This window comes from Equus quagga, chromosome 19 (assembly GCF_021613505.1).
Source record: "Equus quagga isolate Etosha38 chromosome 19, UCLA_HA_Equagga_1.0, whole genome shotgun sequence".
In the NCBI taxonomy this organism is placed as follows: domain Eukaryota; kingdom Metazoa; phylum Chordata; class Mammalia; order Perissodactyla; family Equidae; genus Equus; species Equus quagga.
Genome location: NC_060285.1, coordinates 37930298 through 37951485, shown reverse-complemented (window position 1 = coordinate 37951485; position 21188 = coordinate 37930298). Strand labels below are relative to the sequence as shown.

The 21188-nt window shown below is 36.9% G+C and overlaps 1 protein-coding gene across 1 annotated transcript in view; it reads right to left on the bottom strand.

Annotated features, from left to right (window-relative positions):
* The window catches only part of LIN7A (lin-7 homolog A, crumbs cell polarity complex component), a 129570-nt gene that overhangs the window by 37022 nt on the left and 71360 nt on the right, over positions 1-21188 (bottom strand). The window contains exons 3-4 of the mRNA XM_046646595.1: positions 12195-12266; positions 9680-9889 (exon numbers count right to left, since the gene is read on the bottom strand). Of these exons, the coding sequence (XP_046502551.1) occupies positions 9680-9889; positions 12195-12266 (282 nt within the window). The remainder of the gene's footprint in view (positions 1-9679; positions 9890-12194; positions 12267-21188) is intronic.

The window sequence follows — 21188 nt, the reverse complement described above, 5'->3', positions numbered from 1 at the left end:
CCTTTTCTGTTTTGTTCACCATCTATACCCAGGGCTTAGATCAGCAGCTGTCAAACAATAATTGCTCTACAAATAACTGTTGATGAATGAAAAACAGTACTAAAATAATAATAGCATAAAATGGGAAAAATACCACAACAAATAGAAAAAATAACTATGAAAAAGACTGCGCCAGCAACTAAATTGAATAGTTGAATATCCATTACCAGAATCTAAATAGAGATTTAGGTCCATCTGACCCCATGCATAGGAATGCTTTCTAGCATTTAGAAACTTGTACTTTAACACTGACCAAATGTAGGTGTGTTCTGGCAGTGATACATTTTCAGTCAATTTTCTCAGCGCAATCTCAGCGTATGCTCAAAGCTCAAGCAGATCTTTTAATGTGTGAGAGCTAATATACCTGGCACCCACTCCTGCAGGCTGAAGTCGCAGGGTGGGAATGAAGCAGTTTTGGCTTGTGAGCTATTGGGATAACACAATTTTCTCCTGTTCCGCTTTTTAAACGAAAAGATCTCTTAATGATGCGCCAACTCAGAATGAAGGGGACTAGAATGCCACCTGTTCAGTGTCACAAAATATGCTGGATTGTGCTTGCCTTGTCTACGCCATTCTGAAGTTGACTGGGATAAAACAACACGATCGTATTTCTCTTGGCTTCTTCGCAATAATGAGTGGAGTGTCACATGATGTTATTCAGAGAACAAAAATTTTCAGCACTTAACTGAAATTGCAGCTTGCACTTTTATTTAATTATAACCCAAACAGTCTCCCACTCAGCTGCCAAGAAAGGTAAAGAAAGGTAAAGAACTCCTAGGCAGAGAGAGGATGTGAGGAGAATGACTCTACTCGAGGTCTCTGAGCCCAGAACTGAGCTGGAGATCCTGACACCAGGCCTCTAGGGGAAATGAAGACTGAGGTTCTGACTTCCCTCTCTCTTTTTTTTTTTTATTCCCATAAGGAAGATTGTCCCCGAGCTAACATTTGTGCCAATCTTCCTCTATGTTTTTACATATGGGACACCACCATAGCATGGCTTGATGAGCAGTGCTGTGTCCACACTTGGAATCTGAACCAGTGAACCCTGCGCTGCCAAAGCGGAGTGTGCAAACTTAACCCCTATGCCACCAGGCCAGACCCTGCCTTCCCTCTCTTATGTCTACATCAGCTCCCCTCTAACAGCCAGGTGGACCTCGAGAGTGAGTGTGGCCACATTCTGCTCAGGCCATACTCTGTCCTCTGTAGTGTCTGCACCCAGCATAAAGTGGAGTGATGGGTTAGGCAGGCAGGGAACCAAATGCATTCAGAGCAAAGTTGTCACACCCCTCAGTATTCCGAGCAATTTGAATTCGAGTAAACTCATCCTTTTTCAAAACATTATTCTCTTTAGGTGTCAAAGCACTTTATGAGAAACTGATAGACAGTGCCCCCACCAAATGCACTTATGCAAACCCATGAAGGTTGAGGCAGCTTGATCTTTTCTACAGCATACATGAAAATCCTAATTTTTTCATGGCTCAGATACTTATCTACCCTTAAACTATGATGAGTAAGGCCAGACTGCCTGAGTTACAACTTCCAGGTCTGTCAGCTACTGAGCTGTATGACCTTGGGCAAGTCACTTGATCGCTCTCTTCCTCAGTTTCCTCATTTGTAAAATGAGAGTGCTATAACAGTGTCCACCAGGATAGAGCATTATGAGGAAACAAGCAGTTCCTTAGGTAAAGTGCTCATCATGACGCCTAGAGTTCAACAAATATACACGGAGCTTCAGCTGCGTACACTTGCTGTTCTAAGACTGAAGATAAGGCCATCAACAAAAATTACTGCTGTCAACAGGGCACACATTTAATGTGGAGCTTAAATTTTCATAGAAATCTTATCATGTATTTCATAGTAATTTAAAAAATCTTATTTGTGTTTTCTCTTTGTTCAGATAACAGATAAACAAGATTTTAATACAGATTTTTCCTCTGGGATGTTGTAGCTCTGTAGAGCTCAAATCTAAAGAGTTCTAATTTTTGTTTCATCCTCATTCCACGTCTGACAGCCTTTCTGCATAAATAATTTGGGCTGTGAGTACTCACCCTTAATCTGGCATAGGTATTTATGAAGCAGGAAGAACGTCAGATTCCAGGATAATGAATTATTCTTTTCCATCCCTAAACTTTTACTCAGTTATCTGTGATGCTTAAAAATCAATTAGCACTGTGCATACACAGTATGGACAGCTTTATTTAAGATTAACCACAGAGCTGGGGGAATTTAACTGCAATTTTCCCACCAACCCTGCTCGAAAACGATGGTTGGATTTCAGAAGCTAGTGAGGCCTCTTTTCACTGTGACATATTTTTAAAGTTCTCCTAAAGTTTATTTTATCTTTCTGTCCTCTGCCTTCCTGTTCCCCACCTGCCCTCTCTCCTTTCAGCACCAGTAGGATATTATATTTCTGGTTAATTCTTTTGGACTTTCCTTTTTGGAAAAAATTTATTAGGGAATAATTATCGATTCACAAGAAGAAGAAAAGAAATGGACAGGGAGGTCTCATGACCCTATATTCAGCTTCCTCCTATATGAATATCTTGTAAAACTATTGTATTATATTAAAACAAGAAAAAATTGGCACAATCCACAGAGCTTACTCAGATTTCACTGGGATTGACCTGTTAAATAACCAATTATTACAGTTGGTAAGCATCAGTTATGATCACAACAAAGGTTGAAGTTCACCTCATGTATGTATATTTGGGTGTGGCTTTGTGTGTGCAGCTGTGTGTATGTGTGTGTGTGCATGAGAGGGAGAGAGAGAGAACAAACTCTGGCCCTCCCCATTTCATGAGATTTTTTTAAGGAAAAAATAGGAGAATCTCATGTAAATACTATTCAGAAAATGTAAAGTACTAAATAAATAAAAAGTACTGTAGCAGATTTCTAATCTTTTTGTTCAGGAAGAAGGTCTCATTAGTAGTGTACACAGAGACGTGGAGTAGGTCAGTGGGACCTACTTACGTGTAAAAGGAGGGATGTGTGTGCATGTGTGTGTGCATGGGGATATATAGTAGTCTCAGCAAAATCCCATCCATAGACACAGAATCGTGGAGTTAGAAGAGACCTTGGGGCCAACTATTCCAGCCCTCTACACAATACACATATGGGCATACCCTGTTTTATTGCACTTCGAAGATAGTGCGTCTTTTACAAATTGAAGGTTTGTAGCAACCTTTTGTCGAGCAAGTCTGTGTGTCATTTTTCCAATAGCACTTGTTCACTTCATGTCTCTGTGTCGTATTTTGCTAATTCTCGCAATATTTCCGAATTTTTCATTACTATATTTGTTATAGGGATCTATGATCAGTGATCTTTGATTTTACTAATGTAATTGGGGTGCCACGAACTGCACCCATATAAAACGGCCAACTTAATAAATGCCATATGTATTCTGACTGCTTGATCAATTGGCCAATCCCCTGTCTCTCTCCCTCTCCTTCGGCCTCCCTATTCCCTGAGACACAATAATATTAAAATTAGGCCAATTAATAACCCTACAATGGCTCTCAAGTGTTCGATCGAAAGGAAGAGTCGCACATCTCTCACTTTAAATCAAAAGCTAGAAATGATTAAGCTTAGAGAGGAAGCCATGTTGAAAGCTGAGATAGGCTGAAAGTGAGGACTCTTGTGCCAAACAGTTAGCCAAGACAGATGTAAAGGAAAATTTCTTGAGAGAAATGAAAAGTGCTACTCCGGTGAACACACAAATGATAAGAAATGAAACAGCCTTATTACTGATATGGAGAAAGATGAAACAACTTTATATTGGAAGAAGATGCCATCCTGGACTTTCATAGCTGGAGAGGAAAAGTCCAACACCAGGCTTCAAATGACAGGCTGATTCTCTTGTTAGGGCTAATGCAGTCTGTGACTTTCAGTTGAAGCCAATGCTCATTTACCATTCTGAAAACCCTAGGGCCCTTAAGAATTATGCTAAATCTACTCTGCCTGTGCTCTATAAATGGAACAACAAAGCCTGGTTGACAGCACATTTGTTTGCTACATAGTTTACTTCATATTTTAAGCCCACTGTTGGAGACCCACTGCTCAGAAAAGAATTCCTTCAAAATATTACTGCTCATCAACAAGGCACCTTTTCACCCAAGAGCTCTGATGGAGATGTACAGTGAGATGAATGTTGTTTTCATGCCTGCTAACACAGCATCTATTCTGCAGCCCATGATTCAAGGAGTAATTTAGACTTTCAAGTCTTATGACTTAAGAAATACATTTTGTAAGGTTATAGCTGTCATAGATAGCGATTCCTCTGATGGATCCGGGTAAAGTAAATTGAAAACCTTCTGGAAAAGATTCACCATTCTAGATGCCATTAAGAACATCTGTGATTCATGGAAAGAGGTCAAAATGTCATCATTAACAGGATTTTGGAAGAAGTTGATTCCACCCCTCATGGATAATTTTAAGGAGTTCAAGATTTCAGTGGAAGAAATAACTGCAAATATGATGGAAGTAGCAAGAAAACTAGAGCCCTGAGCTAACATCTGCTGCCAAACCTCATCTTTTTGAGGAGGAAGACTGGCCTCAGGCTAACATCCATGCCCATCTCTCTCCACTTTATATGTGGGACGCCTACTACAGCATGGCTTGCCAAGTGATGTCCACACCTGAGATCCGAACTGGTGAACCCCGGGCCACCTAAGCAGAACGTGCGAACTTAACTGCTGTGCCACCAGGCCAGCCCCAAAGAAAGTGGTTTCTCGAGGTGGAATCTACTCTTAGTGAAGACGCTATAAAGATTGTTGAAATGACAACAAGGGATCAGAATATTATATAAACTTAGTTGATAAAGCAGTGGCGGGATTTGAGAAGACTGACTCCAATTTTGAAAGAAGTTCTCCTGTGGGTAAAATGCTATCAAACAGCATCATATACTACAGAGAAATCGTTTATGAAATGAAGAATCAACTGATTCAGCAAACTTCATTGTTGTCTTATTTTAAGAAATTGCCACAGCCACTCCAACCTTCAGCAACCACCACTCTGATCAGACAGCAGCCAGCAACATGGAGGCAAGACACTCCACCAGCAAAAAGATTACGACTTGCTGAAGGCTCAGATGATGGTTAGCATTTGTTAACAATGAAATATTTTTTAATTCAGGTATGTACATTTTTTCAGACATTATGCTATTGCACACTTAGACTACAGTATAGTGTAAACATAACTTTTATATAGACTTGGAAACCAAAAAATTTGTGTGACTTGCTTTATTGTGATATTCGCTTTACTGTGGTGCTCTGGAACCAAAGCCACAACATCGCTGAGGTATGCTTATACCTGACATACTCTTGTCAGGTGGTCTTCTGATCTCTGATAAAAAACTTCAAATGATGGGCCTATACTGTCTTATCATTCAGTCTTTCCCTATTTATAGAGCTCTAAGTGTTTAAAAGCTCTTTAGTATAATAAGCTGAAGTGTACCTTCCCAGTGACTTGTACCCACTGGTCTTTGTTCTGCCATTTGGCACCTCACACAATGGAGGACAACTGAAGACGCCATCATCTCCCTAAATGTTCTCTTCTCTGTCCTATACAACTCAAGTACTTCCTTAACATGTTCGTTGTATACAAGACTGCTCATCTCTGGATGAGCTTATTCTTCACAAGGATGGAGCCAAGATGGAAGCACAACGGGGTATGAGCTAAACAGCACATTCAAGGGCTGGACCAATCTCCTTCTCCTTCTAAGTCCGTACGTGATATTTGTTTTAACGGGCCCTATAATCACAGTAACATATTTTTGTCCCCAGCTGGCCTCATATTCCTCTTGAAATCAACTGAAATATGCAGGCTTTTTTTTTCAAGTTTTGATGTTGAGCCGTTCCTCCCTGATTTTGCACACAGGTAGCTAGTTTTCTCGACATAGGAGCAGGACTCAAGTAGATTATTATTAGATTAGGCCTATTGTACCATTCTATTGAGAATTTTTATATCAGGACTCTATCACAAAATGTGTTTACTGTCCCTGCTGGCTCCACATTGACTGCAACCTTTATAAACATCCTTTAGTCCTTTCTCAAAATTGCTGATGATACACTAGTCATAAAAAGGTGTAAAGGAGATCATTAGAAACCTATAAATTCTAACTGTAACATTTTGACCTCCTGTTAATGTCAAATTTTAATTGAACATTCAGCTGTAAGTTTTTACTGAGGGTTGACATAAGAAGTAGCCACACACAAAAGGCCTCTGTATTTTCTATAAAATTGTATTAAGTGATTCAATGTCTCCTTTGTAAAAGTCCCATGGGAAATTTCTCTTGGAGCTCATGGATAGAAAAAAAAAATTCTCTCCCAATGATAGCTGGGCTGGTAGGAGTTTCCTTCTGTTTTCACTTCTAAGATGCTGAAAGAAAAAATCACTTGCTCAATTGCTGTGTCTTTTCTTTACTTCTATTTATTGATTTCCCCTATTCCACTCACTTTATTGCCTAACATGCCATGCTAACAGTTCTGTATTAACATCTATTATTTTTTTACCAGATATGATGACATATACTTTCTAAAAGCAGGCAGGGTAAAACAAACAAACACATAATTGAGACGTCTTGTCAGACGTCTTTTCAAAGGTGTTTAAAGGTCCATGGCATAATGTTTTACTCTTTAAGTAGGACACTAGGAAATTTTCCACAGGGTACTTGTGCTGAAGTAGTTAAGGTTTGCTTCAGCCACCAAATCACTTCCTTCCAAAATTTGTTCTTAGTTTAGAGTGGTATGTCCTGAAAATCTTCCACATGAATTTCCCCACAAGTGCACACTTTGTTTTTAAGTGTAAATTTGACCATTCACTAATCTTGTCTCTTTTTTGGCCCTTCCATTTCACAATAATGCTTTTCATTAAATACTGCTATGTGTCTGGAATTATTTATACTGAAAAGACTTCTGGATTTGGTGTTAGCCCAGGTTCTTACTTTGAATTAAGTACTTTGTGTGACTGTGGGAAACCCACTGGGTCATAAAGTTTCTCATTTACAGAAGGAAAACTACCTTCTGATGAACATCTGATGAACATCATGCACTGTAAAAATATATATAACAGACTTTTAAATACTTTAAAACATGCAGTTTGTAATACATAGTTTGATAATACAGATATGCAGTATTTCAAACTCCAACTTTAGGAGCTTAGACCAGTCCACGGGGGTCGGCAAGCATCATGGCAGGAAGGCAACACTCTAGAGCCTGGCCACCATAAAAGCATTTGTTATACCTATTTCAACACATGAATAATGCTTTGTTTATTAGCAAAAAAAAAAAAGTGTCAGAAATGGATTTTCAGCGGCAAAATGAGCAACTCATTATCCAACATGATAAAAGGAACTTAATTTGTAAAACTAAAGGTTTTAAATAATATGTGGAATATTAAAGTCTTTTGGAGACATTCTCCACCTTTGTGTGAACAGGGTACGAAAATCCTAAGGAGGTCCACAGCCTGTACCATAGGATTACTGGCCTAAATTTGATCACTAAAGTGTTCTATTTCCAACTGTCAGGATAACAGTATTTCTGGTTGTCTGATGCTGACTATAAGGGTAAGAAAATTCTGGCTCAGAAATGTGGTTTCATCTGCCTCAAGTGAACCTTTTTTCCAAGGTAATGATTAGAATATCTGAATTGACAGAGAGCTAGGATTTCATCAAATTTATGGAAGAGGTTGTGAGTCTATTAACACCTTGATGCTAACAAATGTTTGCTAAAATATGCCTCTATGTGTAGCAGAATTTGCTTTAAGACTTACTTTTAACATAACCAGCGTTAGCAATATCACAGGGGGGTTGCTACCCACCTCCAAACTTCTTCAGTAACTACACTTACCTATCGAAGATGCGTGTGACCAGATTACGATAGGACAGTTCTCAACAAGACATTCTGCCTCATTTTATTCTTCCTCAGAGCCTTTCAAATGAGTTCCTACTCCACTTATTCAGATTAGGAAATTCAGGTTTAGCGGATATTAATCCACTATCATATGGATATTGAGTGGCGGAGCCTGATGTGTCTGATTCCATTATTCCAATACCTGCAGCCTCCTAGATAAAGTCACATGGTCATTGCGAGGAAGGGATGAGTGATTATGAAATGCCTACAGCTGTGTGCCCTGCAAATGTTTGGGTTAAACAAAGGCCCTTTAGCCCCCTTAACAGAGAGTTAAAAGTCAATCACCTATTAAATTGGATTTCATATGTATTAATTGTTGCTTTATATAATTATAATTACTATTAACATATTTTTGGTTCTCTTTTTGTACTTTTCAGGTTTTAAAATCTACACTTTCTTTCAATCTACCTAATATATCCAGAGAAATCATAAATTCATACTCTGAGGCACAGATTACTTTTCGACATAATTGCATGACCTAGCTCTAGAGCCCTCTACTAGAAAGTTCGACTCTGAAATGATCACTTGAAACATGCTTTGGAAACGTCATCTTTATCTAAAGGTCAATAACAAGGTCATCTCACAGCATTGTTACACAGAAAAAAGTAAATGTAATGAGAATTTTAGAATTAGAATGCTGAAGTGATATAAAATATTCACGGATTGATGATTTTGATGTACAGCAGAGTTGAATGAATAGATTTGGGCTCTACAAAACTACTAGTCAGGAGAAAAATAAAAAAAGAAATAAACAAAATGCAAGATATAATTACAGAAGAATTTACTCAACAATTACCAATAAAATAATACATTCCAAATGCATTTTATTTTGAATAATGTGTTCTAAGCAGAAATCAATATTGCCACGATAACGCAAAAAGAGTTTATTTATTAAAATATTTGATTTTTAGGGAAAAGATCTTAGGTTAATAGAAAGGTAAGCATTGATACGTTCTTATTCATACTTCTGAAATTTATGCCTTTAGGTTATTTATTTTTAATATAAGTAGAAGTTGTGGGGAGAAAATTATTCATTTCACAAGAAGCTATTTCTTTGGCAACTCATTATTACATGTGGAGGTTAATAGCATCTAAAGAATAGGAGGTGAAAAAAATGTATGTTCACAGTTTTACTTCAAAATGTTACATATTTTAATTTACTTTAACTTCATGTGGAAACTAAACTATATATGATGGATAGATAACATAATCAAACTTTTTTGGGGGAGAGGCTAATATATTTTTATCATGCTATAGCTGTACACCAGGGATAAAGAACTACTGTGCATTTGCCTTTTCCATGGATATCATTATCATATTATTAAAATTATCCTTCCTCTTTAATTAAAATGAAAAAATATAGGGTGAGGAGTTTATCTTTATTTTTTAAAGTTGTGTATTTTCTTATAGTAACTGAATAAAAAGTGCCTTGAAATTATGATGTTCTTCTAAACTTTAATTCAATCAGAGTATTGTTTGGAGGAAGTTCTACTAGTTGGGATAATTTCTTGAGACGATTTTCCAACTAGTTCATACTTATTACACGTGAACAAGATGAAATGAGACATAAAAACTACAAAAGTACTGCTTTCGTAGGTTTAATATCCATCAATGCTTAGGAAGCTGTTTGGACATAAAATTGTGATTTATTCTAGTATTTCAACCTTGACCTCAGTAGCAGCAAGGAAAAACTGTGTGTAGGGAGAAAACCTCTGGTAATTTTATGAACATACCACTCCGTTCACTGACAGCAGCTGGTCTCCTCTTTTGAGGCCTCCGTGTCTTTCGGCTACCCCTCCAGGAATGATGCGAGAGATATAAATAGGGGAATTTTGCTCCTTTCCTCCCATCACGTTAAAACCAAGGCCTTCATCAGTCTTTGGCAGTTCGACTACCCGAGGGTGGGAGTGGCCTTCACTAGCTGCAAAAGCTGCAACTGTCGCCTGAAAGAAAAGATGGTCATTTGGTAATAAAACAAGGGAAATAAGGCTAACCATGTGCTTGGCAGTGGGGAGATCAGGCAGCTCCTCCTGTTTTTGTAGCATTCTCCTGTGAAAGAAAGAACGCACAAGCGAGGGGGCTTTCTTCATTTGGATGGCATCTATGGTTCCTTTCTTTGGTAAAGCCCAGCCCAACTATTTCCAGCTTTCTAGACCGGCATTCACTATTCATATTATTCATTATGGTAAGAATTTCCCTTCGTCATAAGGATCTTTCCCAATTACCCCAGTAGATGCAATTCCTCCTATTCTTGGACTCCAAATAGGTTTGGTCCATATAATACCTACACATGGTACATATACTATAATTATTATGCATCTATGTTGACTATGAGCACCTGAAGGGCAGAGATCATGGCTTATACTTCTTTTTATGACAGTCTAACCCAGTGCTTGCATATAAATGTTCATAAGTATTTATTCAATACACTGAGGAGCACTTACACGTATACACATGGTGCAGACACCTATAATTTTACTATTGCCAGACCACTGGCTTAGAAAATTTAGTCTTTTTTGTTTTTGAATGGAGGATGTCCAAAAGAAAAGAAAAGCCAAAGTAAAATAATAGAGTGAAACAGATTATTATTATTTTACATCAATATTCCATATTATTATGAAAGTTCCTCTCATCTGGCACAAGTTCTTTTCCCTACATTTTACATTAATATTTCAGCTGCTATAGCAATGCAGGAAAAATGAGCAGTCTATATAACACTATATAACACCTAGATGTACAAAATATCATTTAATATAGACATAATTTTATTTTAAAATTCATATATTAATTTTTAAAAATAAGTTAAAGGAAACAACTTACCATTAGTTCCCACCCCTCATGGAAATAAAACAACAGCTTTAAGTAGTTTCTATCAAGAAAAGATTCTTTGCCTGCTTCTTATTTTCCATCTCCATTAATCTGCCTTAACCACAGTTGATTAGATGCCTACTATAAAATGATTTACTCAACACTGTGAAAAGATTGATTCCCAATGACTGCACATTCTTTTCCACACACAGCATTATCACATCAATTTAGCATTATGCTACTGTCTGCATTTAGTGAAAGATAGTGAATGATATGGAAATAATGGCTTGTTTTTAGCTACATGCATTTTGCTCATGCAAACCTTGTCATGCATAGATTTTAATGGCTGACATGGATGCAATGCAGACAGCCCAGAAACAACCAGAAAATATTGTGCTATTGCAACATTATGCTGCTATCCTGCTGTTCTACATGAATAAGAAATGAGAATGGTAATATGCTATACAATTCACTTTCCCCTTAATTAAACCATGTAGGGATCATTTTTCTGTGTGAGTTCCACTTCAGTACAAGCAAAGCATGATGTAATGATAACAATACTCTCTTTTTGCCTGGGCTAAAAAAATAACTTACAAATCTACAGTGTTCAGTTACAGAACGAAAACTAAAAAATCAGGAGAGAAACCAAACAAGAGGTGATGTAACACAAAAGAATTAAATGGAAGATTGTGATTATTTTCACCAGTTCTTACTTCTTATACATTATTAGAAGGAGAAAATCTTTTCAAAAGAAAGTATCTCTATTATAAGATTTCTGTATTTGTAAATAATTGCATCAGTGATTTTAGATTAAAACTATTATTTCCTAATGGTTTATTTTCCAGATAATTTCATGATCCTATTGCTGTAACATTTCCATTAGTCGGGTCTCTGCAATCTCTGGCTTTGAGTTTTTAAAGAGCAAATGTCATCACTACCACAACAGGCGACAGGCCTTCCCTTTAGGTCAACGTCACATTCTTTCAGCAAGCTGCCACTGCTTAGCTGAATACTTGGAAGAACACCACGTCGGTGGTGTCAGGGGAGTTGTCTTCATGTCTGACTTCACTCAAATCTTTAGACTTGTGCAAATGAGTCTTCATGCACTGAATAGGGAACGGGTTCTTTTGGATAAGAGGAACGGGTCAGAAAACCAAGTAGTGCTTCATACAGTGAACCAGTAGATTTGCTTGTGCCAAATGGACATTTAGTGAGTTTAATGAAATCATTCTCCTTTCTTAAGCTACAGAAGCAGCAGAAACGTTCAATTTTCCATTAGGATTTTTACCTGGGAAGTAGTACTGGTTCTAGACTCTGGGCTGCCACTGATGTCTAAATTCTCTTACAGTGTACACACGAGAATACCTGAAACACACACGCGCACAGTCAATTACTAGGTCACTGGGGTTAAGTATATTTTTAAAGTTACTCAAGCCTTACCTTTGCTGTGGCCCTGGCACGGAATTCGGGACAGCCGTTAACAGTTATCGTTTCATGCATATATTGATACACCTAAAATGTTCACAGAAAAAAAAGAATGTGTAAGAAGATGAAGAATATCAATCCTTTCATTGCAGATAGGACAATGCATTTTCATTTTAAGACAGAAGTTCCCTATTACAAAGTAAAATAGTTCTGAATCAATTATCCTGATAGTTTGAACCAAAAATCCCTCCTGTTTTGGGGTGGGGAATGGGGCAGAGAAAGCAATCACTTTTATTAAGAAGTTTTTAATTTGGCTATCCGTATTTATCAAATATAAAAGCTATTTTATATTTGGTTTATAAAAACTACTTTATTGGTAAATATTTTTACCATTATATATAGCTCTAACTCTCAAACATGTGATAAAAAGGATGTAGATAGTTACTTCCTGAATCTAGGTAACACTTTAGAAAGAACTTTCTAAATTAATATTCCACAAAGCTTGGATAACAATATCTTTTCCTCGCATGTTGGAAGGTATTTTACTCCTCATGACACACATTGGTAATTCATAAGTATAGAGATAAACAATATTCAGGGGCAAAGAAAAGTAAAGTAAGATATTCTTAGAAATAGTAACACCGGCAACATATCAACCACGGTTCATGTTAAGATTTAGATGAAATAGTAAGAATGGGGGTAAAATCTGGACCCAGAATGATGTTGTAGAAAGCATACAGGATTTGCTGAGTAACGGACCTAAGTTTGAGCTTTACAATACAATTGAAGAACTGTGAGGTCTTGATTAAACCGCTTTACCACTTAGATCTCTTTTTGCCCATCTGAAAAATGGGTAAAGAATATTTATTTAGTATAGTAGTTGTTTTTATTTGAAATAATCCTTTCAAGTCACTCAGCCCCTAACAGGTACTCCTTAGACAGCAGATACTCTTATTAATTATGATTTTAGACACAATTATAGAAATTGTTGAAACGTAATAGTAAAAATCTTTTCCTTCTAAACCACCAGCGATGGGATTATGAAATCAGTGGTAAAACAAATTGCTTCATTTTAAATAAACTGAAGTATGGAGAAAGAGTCCTAAAGAATAGTTTGAAGAAGATGGTTTGAAAAAATAACAAGGTTAAAAATGTTGGACTATATGCTCATTTTGAAGATTTAAATAACAAAGTTGTAAATATGTATTGCATAATCCATAGAGGTAAAAGTCCACTTGGTATTATGCTGGAGTATTTTCTGGGAGTGACCATTAGCTATTTTAGTAAAAGATGAAATAGGAAAACTGTAATCAAAGAGGTTTTGTTCCCTTTCTATTAATCTTATTTTACATGCGCACCTATGTGGTGACAGACAAGAAATAATGTACAACTGAAATTTCACAATGATGTAAACTATTATGAACTCAAATTAAAAAAAAAACTGAAACAAAAACAATGTAGAACAAAAAAAGTTATTAAAGTGAATTCAAAATCTGATTAATTCATCCACTCAACAACCATTCATTGAGTGTCTGGAACCAATCTCTTTCCCACATTTTTTACCTGGCTCATCATTTCTCAAGTACAGTTCATTGAATCTCTGCTAATGCTGACCCGGCTTTCCTAGGTGGGAAGACAAGACTGTGCTCTTGGCTGTGTGCTGCCCTTAGAGTAAAGGCTGCATAGTCAAATGCCTGCAGTAGACAAGCCAGCAGTGATAAGGCAGAGCGCAGCCATCTCTGTAGTCTTAGTTTCCTACTTTCCTCCACCCACACTATTCCCCAAAGATATCATACCTTCCCAGCTGTCCAGGCCTTTGCATGTGCTGTTTGCTCTGCTTGGAATGCCCTTCCACCTCGCAGACTCTTACTTGTTGTCCCAGTTTAACACGAAGATTAAAGGCCCAGTTCAAACACCATTTTCGCTGTTAAATGTTTCCTGCCTCCCTCAAGCAGAGAACATCTCCCTCTCCTTGGTTTTGGACCATCTGACTTTGTCTGGGGTCACTTTTTTAATATATATTCCAGGGACAGTGATCTTTGCTTGCAACCAAGAATGTTTATGAGGACAATCATTAGAAAATAATTGGGAGCTTGTCATCAATTGATTAAAGCAAAAACTAATTTTGTAAGTGCCTAAAAGTAAAGTGAATACAAATTAAGAATAATTAAGAAGTACAGCCTTAACACCCCAATTTGAACCGTGAATTAATAAGTAGGGTATGCAAGAGGCAGTACTACGTATGGATAATTGCAGAGGCCCTGGAGATGGCTTAGAAATAAATCCTGGCTGTAACCCTTATTAATTGTATGATCTTGGTCAGTTACTTGATTTATCTGGGGCTCACTTTTCTCATTTGAAAAATATGCCTTAGAGTTATAACTAACTTCTAGCTCTGTTATGAGGATTAAATGAGATTATAGCAGTTTGCAACCTGCAGTAAGTTTATAAAAAATTAGCCATTATTACTATTATTATTATTATTATTATTATTATTATATAATGCTTCCCAACTTAAAGACTCCAGGATCTTTGGGAAGAATCTCCTAGGACTAGAAATACCTGAACACTTTTTTACAAAGAATTGATTGGAGACTGTAGTTCTCAACTGCAGGTGATTTTGCACCCCAGGCGACATTTGGCAAGGTCTGTAGACATTTGGGGTTGTCACAATGGGGAGAACAGTGCTACTGGCATCTAGTACGTAGAGGCCAGGGATCTTGCTAACCATCCTACGACGCTCAGCGTAGCACCCCCACAATAAAGAATTATCTGCCAAAATGTCAATAGTGTCGAGATTGAGAAACTTTGAACTAAGGAGTCAAGCCACATCTTTTCTTCTTATATGTAATAATTACTAAGCTATAAAAACACACTTGTATAGCACTAAGTAAAGGATCTTGTAAATGTCTAAGAATTAATTTTTGGAGTAAATTACCATGATTCCAGTGTGCAGTTAATGAGCACTTACTGTAGGCCAAGTGTTATGCTGAGCATTTTATATCTGTGAGCTTATTCAATTCTCACAACTTATTATGAGTCAGGCACTCACACACAAGGAAACAGCCACAGAGATGGTGACATGCCTATAATCACACAGCTAGCTAGCGGCAGACTTGGTACATAGATTCATATCTAACTGCCTCCGAAATCTTCCGTCTTTCAACCACAGCAGGCTTTCTTATCTTAAGACAGCATCAGATCACTACTATTTTGGCAGCATGTGGTAACGAAAACAGATGTTACAAGTATTTATTTATATTTTGAAGAAAGGTATCTAGGTTTTACATGGTGCCTAGCATTATACAAGTGGTGGCTGTAAATGTACACTACGACAATTCTGAAACCTACAAATTCATCCCTCGAAATGAAAGGGAAGTAGCGGGGCGGGCCCCGTGGCGGAGTGGTTAAGCTCGCGCCCTCTGCTTCGGTGGCCCAGGGTTTCGCCCGTTCAGATCCTGGGCGCAGACATGGCACCACTCACCAAGCCATGCTGAGGGGGGCATCTCACATGCCACAACTAGAAGGACCCACAACTAAGATATACAACTATGTACCGGGGGTAATTGGGGAGAGAAAGAAGCAAAAAAAAAAGATTGGCAACAGTTGTTAGGTCAGGTGCCAATCTTTAAAAAGAAAAAAGTGAAATAGCATTTTAATCCTCCTTTATCATTACAATATACTAAGATTAAATGAAATAAATCCCATATTATTGCCAGTCTTTTTTTTTTTTTCAATAAAACAACAGATTGATTAGTTAGTTTTCAAAAGTGGGCTGAAGGGGGCATGGTCTGGTTATAAACTCAAGTCAAAGCTTGGAGATACTAATTCCATTTCCAGTAGCTCTGTCGCCTTAAGAAAATTTCTTAGCCTTTCGTTTCCTAATGGACAAGTGCATCCTTGCCTATCTTACTTTTCAAGGACAACTGTAAATGTATTTGTAAAATTTTGAAGAAAGTTGGTATGGAAAGCTAAAGTATTTTACCAGGCACCTTGAGTGAGTTCTTGAAGGGAAAACAGAAAATGGCTGTGTGAGTTCCAATAAGGTACAGTGGGGCTTATAGTCTCCTGAATCCTTTGGGTCCCCAAATTTCTAGCAGACATCAGCTACACCATTTCTAAGCACATCCCACTGGGTAAGATGGGTTTAATTACTAGTGAAAATCAAATAGTTGATAGAAACTCTTGTACAGAGTTTTACCTTACATTCTAGCATCAGTAATTTCTTAACCTTGAATAATTCTCACAGATTCAACAGCATTTTGCATATTCAGAACTCATTTCAAGCTATTGAAAATTTACAAATATAGATCAACTCAGTAAAGGCAATAGAATTGTGGTGAGTCGGTTCAGAAGCCTCATTTATTCAGCCAACTTCCATTTAGGAGCTGTTCTAGTCAGTATACTAGGCACTTGGGCCAAAATATGAAAGAAAAAAAATTAAGAGCTGTTTCTAAAACTTTGAATTAACATTAACATTCATTATAGAAGGGCTGTTTTAAAATCTTTTTAATTAATCATTTAAAAATTTTACTTTTCCTTATCTTAGAAAGCAAATAGACCACTTTTTCTGGATGGAAAACTTTCCACTGAGAGACTAACAAATACAAATGAAGTAAAAGCTACCCTTTAACTTCATTTTATTTACCAAGTTTACAACAGAATTCCCATTTAGATAGGATATAAGCCAAACAGCTAAAATTCTGGTTTAAGAGGATTTTTCTTTGGAGCTTTCATTTATACACTGGCTATGTAGACAATATCACAATATAAGCTTTACATCAAATCATTCTTCTTGATCTTGAAAACCCTAACAGGTACAGAGAGGTAGGTAAGAGGTGACAATTCTATGTCAGTTATTTTTCTTCCTGAGTCACTATTCTATGTGGCTTTAAGTGACCTATTATCAATGCATTGTCATTTTCTACTATGTAAAACCCTATCTTCACGAGGCAGTCAAAGAAGATAAAGTATGTGGCTTCATAAACCATAAACCCATTATTCTTATTATAATAGTGGCTATATTTCTATTATTACCATTATATGCATGCCTAAGATGCAATCGGAACATGATGCCTTTATAATTTAGCTGCTTGGCCAACAAGTGTGGACAAAACCATGAGCTCAAAATGAGATTTTGATTGTTCTGTCTTCTGCTCTTATAGTGTTATTGTCTTTTGTAGTTTGGTGTTATTTAAAATTTGCTGTGTGAGGCAGACACTAGGTAGGCTATTCTCACCCAACCTCCCGCTCCCAGCATTGCCTGGCCGTCTGACCGAGTCCTGTCCAGGGAGAATTCAACAGGAAGTAGGTGAGAGGCTTCTAGGAAAGTCTTGCTCTCTTGGCATAAGTGCCGTTCTTTCCCCCACCTCTACTTGTCCTCAGTGTGGATATAATCAGCTGTAGTAGCAACCTTCAACAACTAGAGAAAGGCCAAGGAAATGCATAGACAGCAGCTCTGATTATATGGAACTCCCGAATCCTTGCAAGCAGCTGCCTTTCTCTCAACTTGTTGTAACAAAAAAAATAGTCCTATGGGGGCTGACTCATTGGCATAGTGGTTGAGTTTGCATGCTCCGCTTCTGCAGCCCGGGGTTTGCTGGTTCGGATCCTGGGTGCAGACCCATGCACTGCTTATCAAGCCATGCTGTGGCGGGTGTCCCACATATAAAAGGGAGGAAGATGGTCACAGATATTAGCTGAGGGCCAATCTTCCTCAGCAAAACGAGCAGGATTGGTGGCGGATGTTTAGGTCAGGGCTAATCATCCTCAAAAAAAAAAAAAAATAGTCCTATTTTTTAAGCCACTGAAGTTGGATCTTTTGCTATTTTCAGCCAAGAAAATTCCTGATTGTTATATTGTTCAAGTAAATGTTACACAGAACTATGTTATCTTCAAAGTCTGTTTTCTTTTAGCCTCATCAAATTCCAAAAGTTATGTTATAATTTGTTCATTAGAAATTAGTGCAAATTTGTGAACATGAAGGCTTAGAAACCGCAAGAAGGTAGACAAAAATAGTGATTTTTTTAAAAAGGGCAGAAACTAAGTCTATGAAAAACACTGTTAAGAAAATGAAAAGACAAGTTGACTGGGAGAAAATGTTTGCAAAACATGTATCTGATAAAGGTCTCATATTCAGAATATATAAAGAACTCTCAAAAGTCAATGATAAGAGGGGCCGGCCTGGTAGTGTAGCAGTAAAGTTCAGGGCACTCTACTTCAGAGGCCTGGGGTTCACGGGTTCAGATCCCGGGTGCAGACACGTACCACTTGTCAAGCCATGCTGTGGCAGCAAGCCACATACAGCATAGAAGAAGATTGGCACAGATGTTAGCTCAGGGACAATCTTCCTCAGCAAAAAAAAATAAATAGATAAGTCAATGATAGGAAAACAACCCAACTGAAAGTTGGGTAAAGTATTTGAACAGGTATGTCATCAAGGAAGATACATGAGTGGCAAATATGAAAAGATACTCAACATTGTTAATCACTATGGAAATTCAAACTAAATTATAATTAGATACATCTACACACTTATTACAATACCTAGTGTGGGCAAAAACGTTGAACAACTAGAACTCTCGTACATTGCTGGTGGGAACGGAAAATGGCACAGCCACTTAAGAAAAAAAGATAAGAATTTTCTATAAAGTTAGACCTACACTTACTGTATGACTCACTAATCTACTTCTAGCTATTTATCCAAGATAAATAAAAACAGCTATTCGCCCAAAAGTGGGATCCAAACACTTACAGCAGCTTTATTGATAATCACCACAAACTGAAAACAACTCAAATAGCCTTCAACTGTGAACGAATGATCAAACGGCAGTACATCCACACAATGGAACACTGCTAGGCAATAGAAAGGAACAAACTGCTCAAACGTACAGCGTGGATGAATCTCAAATGCATGTTGCTAAATGAAAGAAGCCAGACTCTATGATGGTTTCATTTATAGGACACTCTGGAAAAGGTAAAATAATAGGGACAGAAAACAGATGAAAGGTCGTCAGAAGTTAGGGTGGGGATGAGTTGACTACCAGGCATGGGGGACTTTTTTGGGGTGTTGGAACTGTTCCATATCTTGATAATGGTGAGAGTTATGTGATTGTATGTGATGATTAAAACTCTTGGAACCATACACTGACAAGGAGAAATATTACTCTATGCAAACTATACTTCAATAAAACCGACTTTAAAAAATAGCAGAAAACACTTTTTAAGAGATGAAAATATTCAGATACTGAATTATGATTTTGGAAACAAAAAATAAGAGCTTTGAAACACAAAGACCTACATATATTTAAGAAAGTGTTTAATATAATAAAAAGATGACATTAGCCCCCATTCCTCCAAGTTTATAAAGGTAGAAAGCAAGAGATATAGTTTAATGGATGGTAACATCTCTTTCCAACATTTCTCCAGAGATTCTGTAGTGCCTTATTATGGACAGACCTGCTACTGAAATGTCAATAGAATTACTATTAGGATTAAATAAAACCCTCTACATCGGTGGCCAGAAAAAAGAAAGAAACCTTTCAGCAACATCGTGAAAAATGACAATGGCATAGGTCTAAGTTGCCTCAAGAGAGAAAAAAGTGGAAAGAAATATGACCAGAATTATTAGAGTAAATAAATGAGAAACAAAGTCCAAATGGAAAAATGATATGGTCTCAATCCTACCACATTACAGTGTTCATTAAGACTTCTTAAATGTATGGCCTTTATTAAAAAGCAAGCAAGAATGTACTTTTTTAATAAGAAAAAAACAATGTAAGCATTAAGACTGACATTTATATCTATATTGATCTATAGTTTTTTAAACGGATTTCTTGATTTTTCAGATTTAGAAACTCACATAAGAGCTAAATAAAGAAAAGTTACTTGATGTGTTATCTGACTTTAAAATATTTAAATATTTTCATAACATTGAAAATAAACATTGAGCCCCCTCATATCCTTTTATAATTACAGGCCACCTGGGTAATTAGACAACATTCACAATATTAAGCCACAACGTATTTATGAAAATATAATAAAATCTCAGCAGGTTTTCTGAAAGTAGATTTTAGGCCAAGGAAGGTATCTAAAATGAATTTGTTCTAAATTTAATTGCATTTAGTGGAGTGGAGACCATACATGCAAGAACCAAGTGCCTTGTAATTGATATGACTAGAATAAAATAGAAATAAAGCTTAAGTCACTGCAAACTTGGTCCACTTATTTTAGGAGGTGTTGTAGAAATAATTCCAGACCAATTGAAAATTGGTTCATCTAGTAAGGAAGAGGTATTGCAAAAATACATAATTTTTGCCTTGAGTTTTTTTCTTCCATTTTGGAAAAATGGCAGCCATAAATAAATTTTATATATTTAAAGCTATAGTTATCTATGTATCTATCATATATAGTTTCCATATACTTTTGTAACTGTGGAAACATTCTGTTTATATTTTTTTAATTGAGGTATAATTGACATATAGCACTATATTAGTTTCAGGCGTACAACACAATGATTTGATATTTGTGTATGTTGTGAAATGATCACCACAGTAAGTCTAGGTAACATCCATCACCATACATAGTATTTTTTTAATTGTGATGAGGACTTTTAAGACGTACTCTGTTAGCATCTTTCAAATATGCAATACAGTATTAACTATAGTCACCATGCTGTACATTGCATCCCCATGACTTATTTATTTCATAACTGGAGCTTTGTACCTTTTGACCCCCTTTGCCCATTTCACTCACCCCCAACTCCTACCTCTGGAAACCACCAATCTGTTCTCTGTATCTATGAGCTTGGTTTTTTTGTTTGTTTGTTTGTTTTAGATTCTACAAATAAGTGAGGTCATACAGTATTTGTCTTTCTCTGTCTGACTTATTTCTCTTAGCATAATGCCCTCAAGGTCCATTCATGTTGTTGCAAATGGCAAGATTTTATTCCTTTTTATAGCTGAATAGTATTCCATTGTATGTATATATATCTTCTTTATCCATGCATCC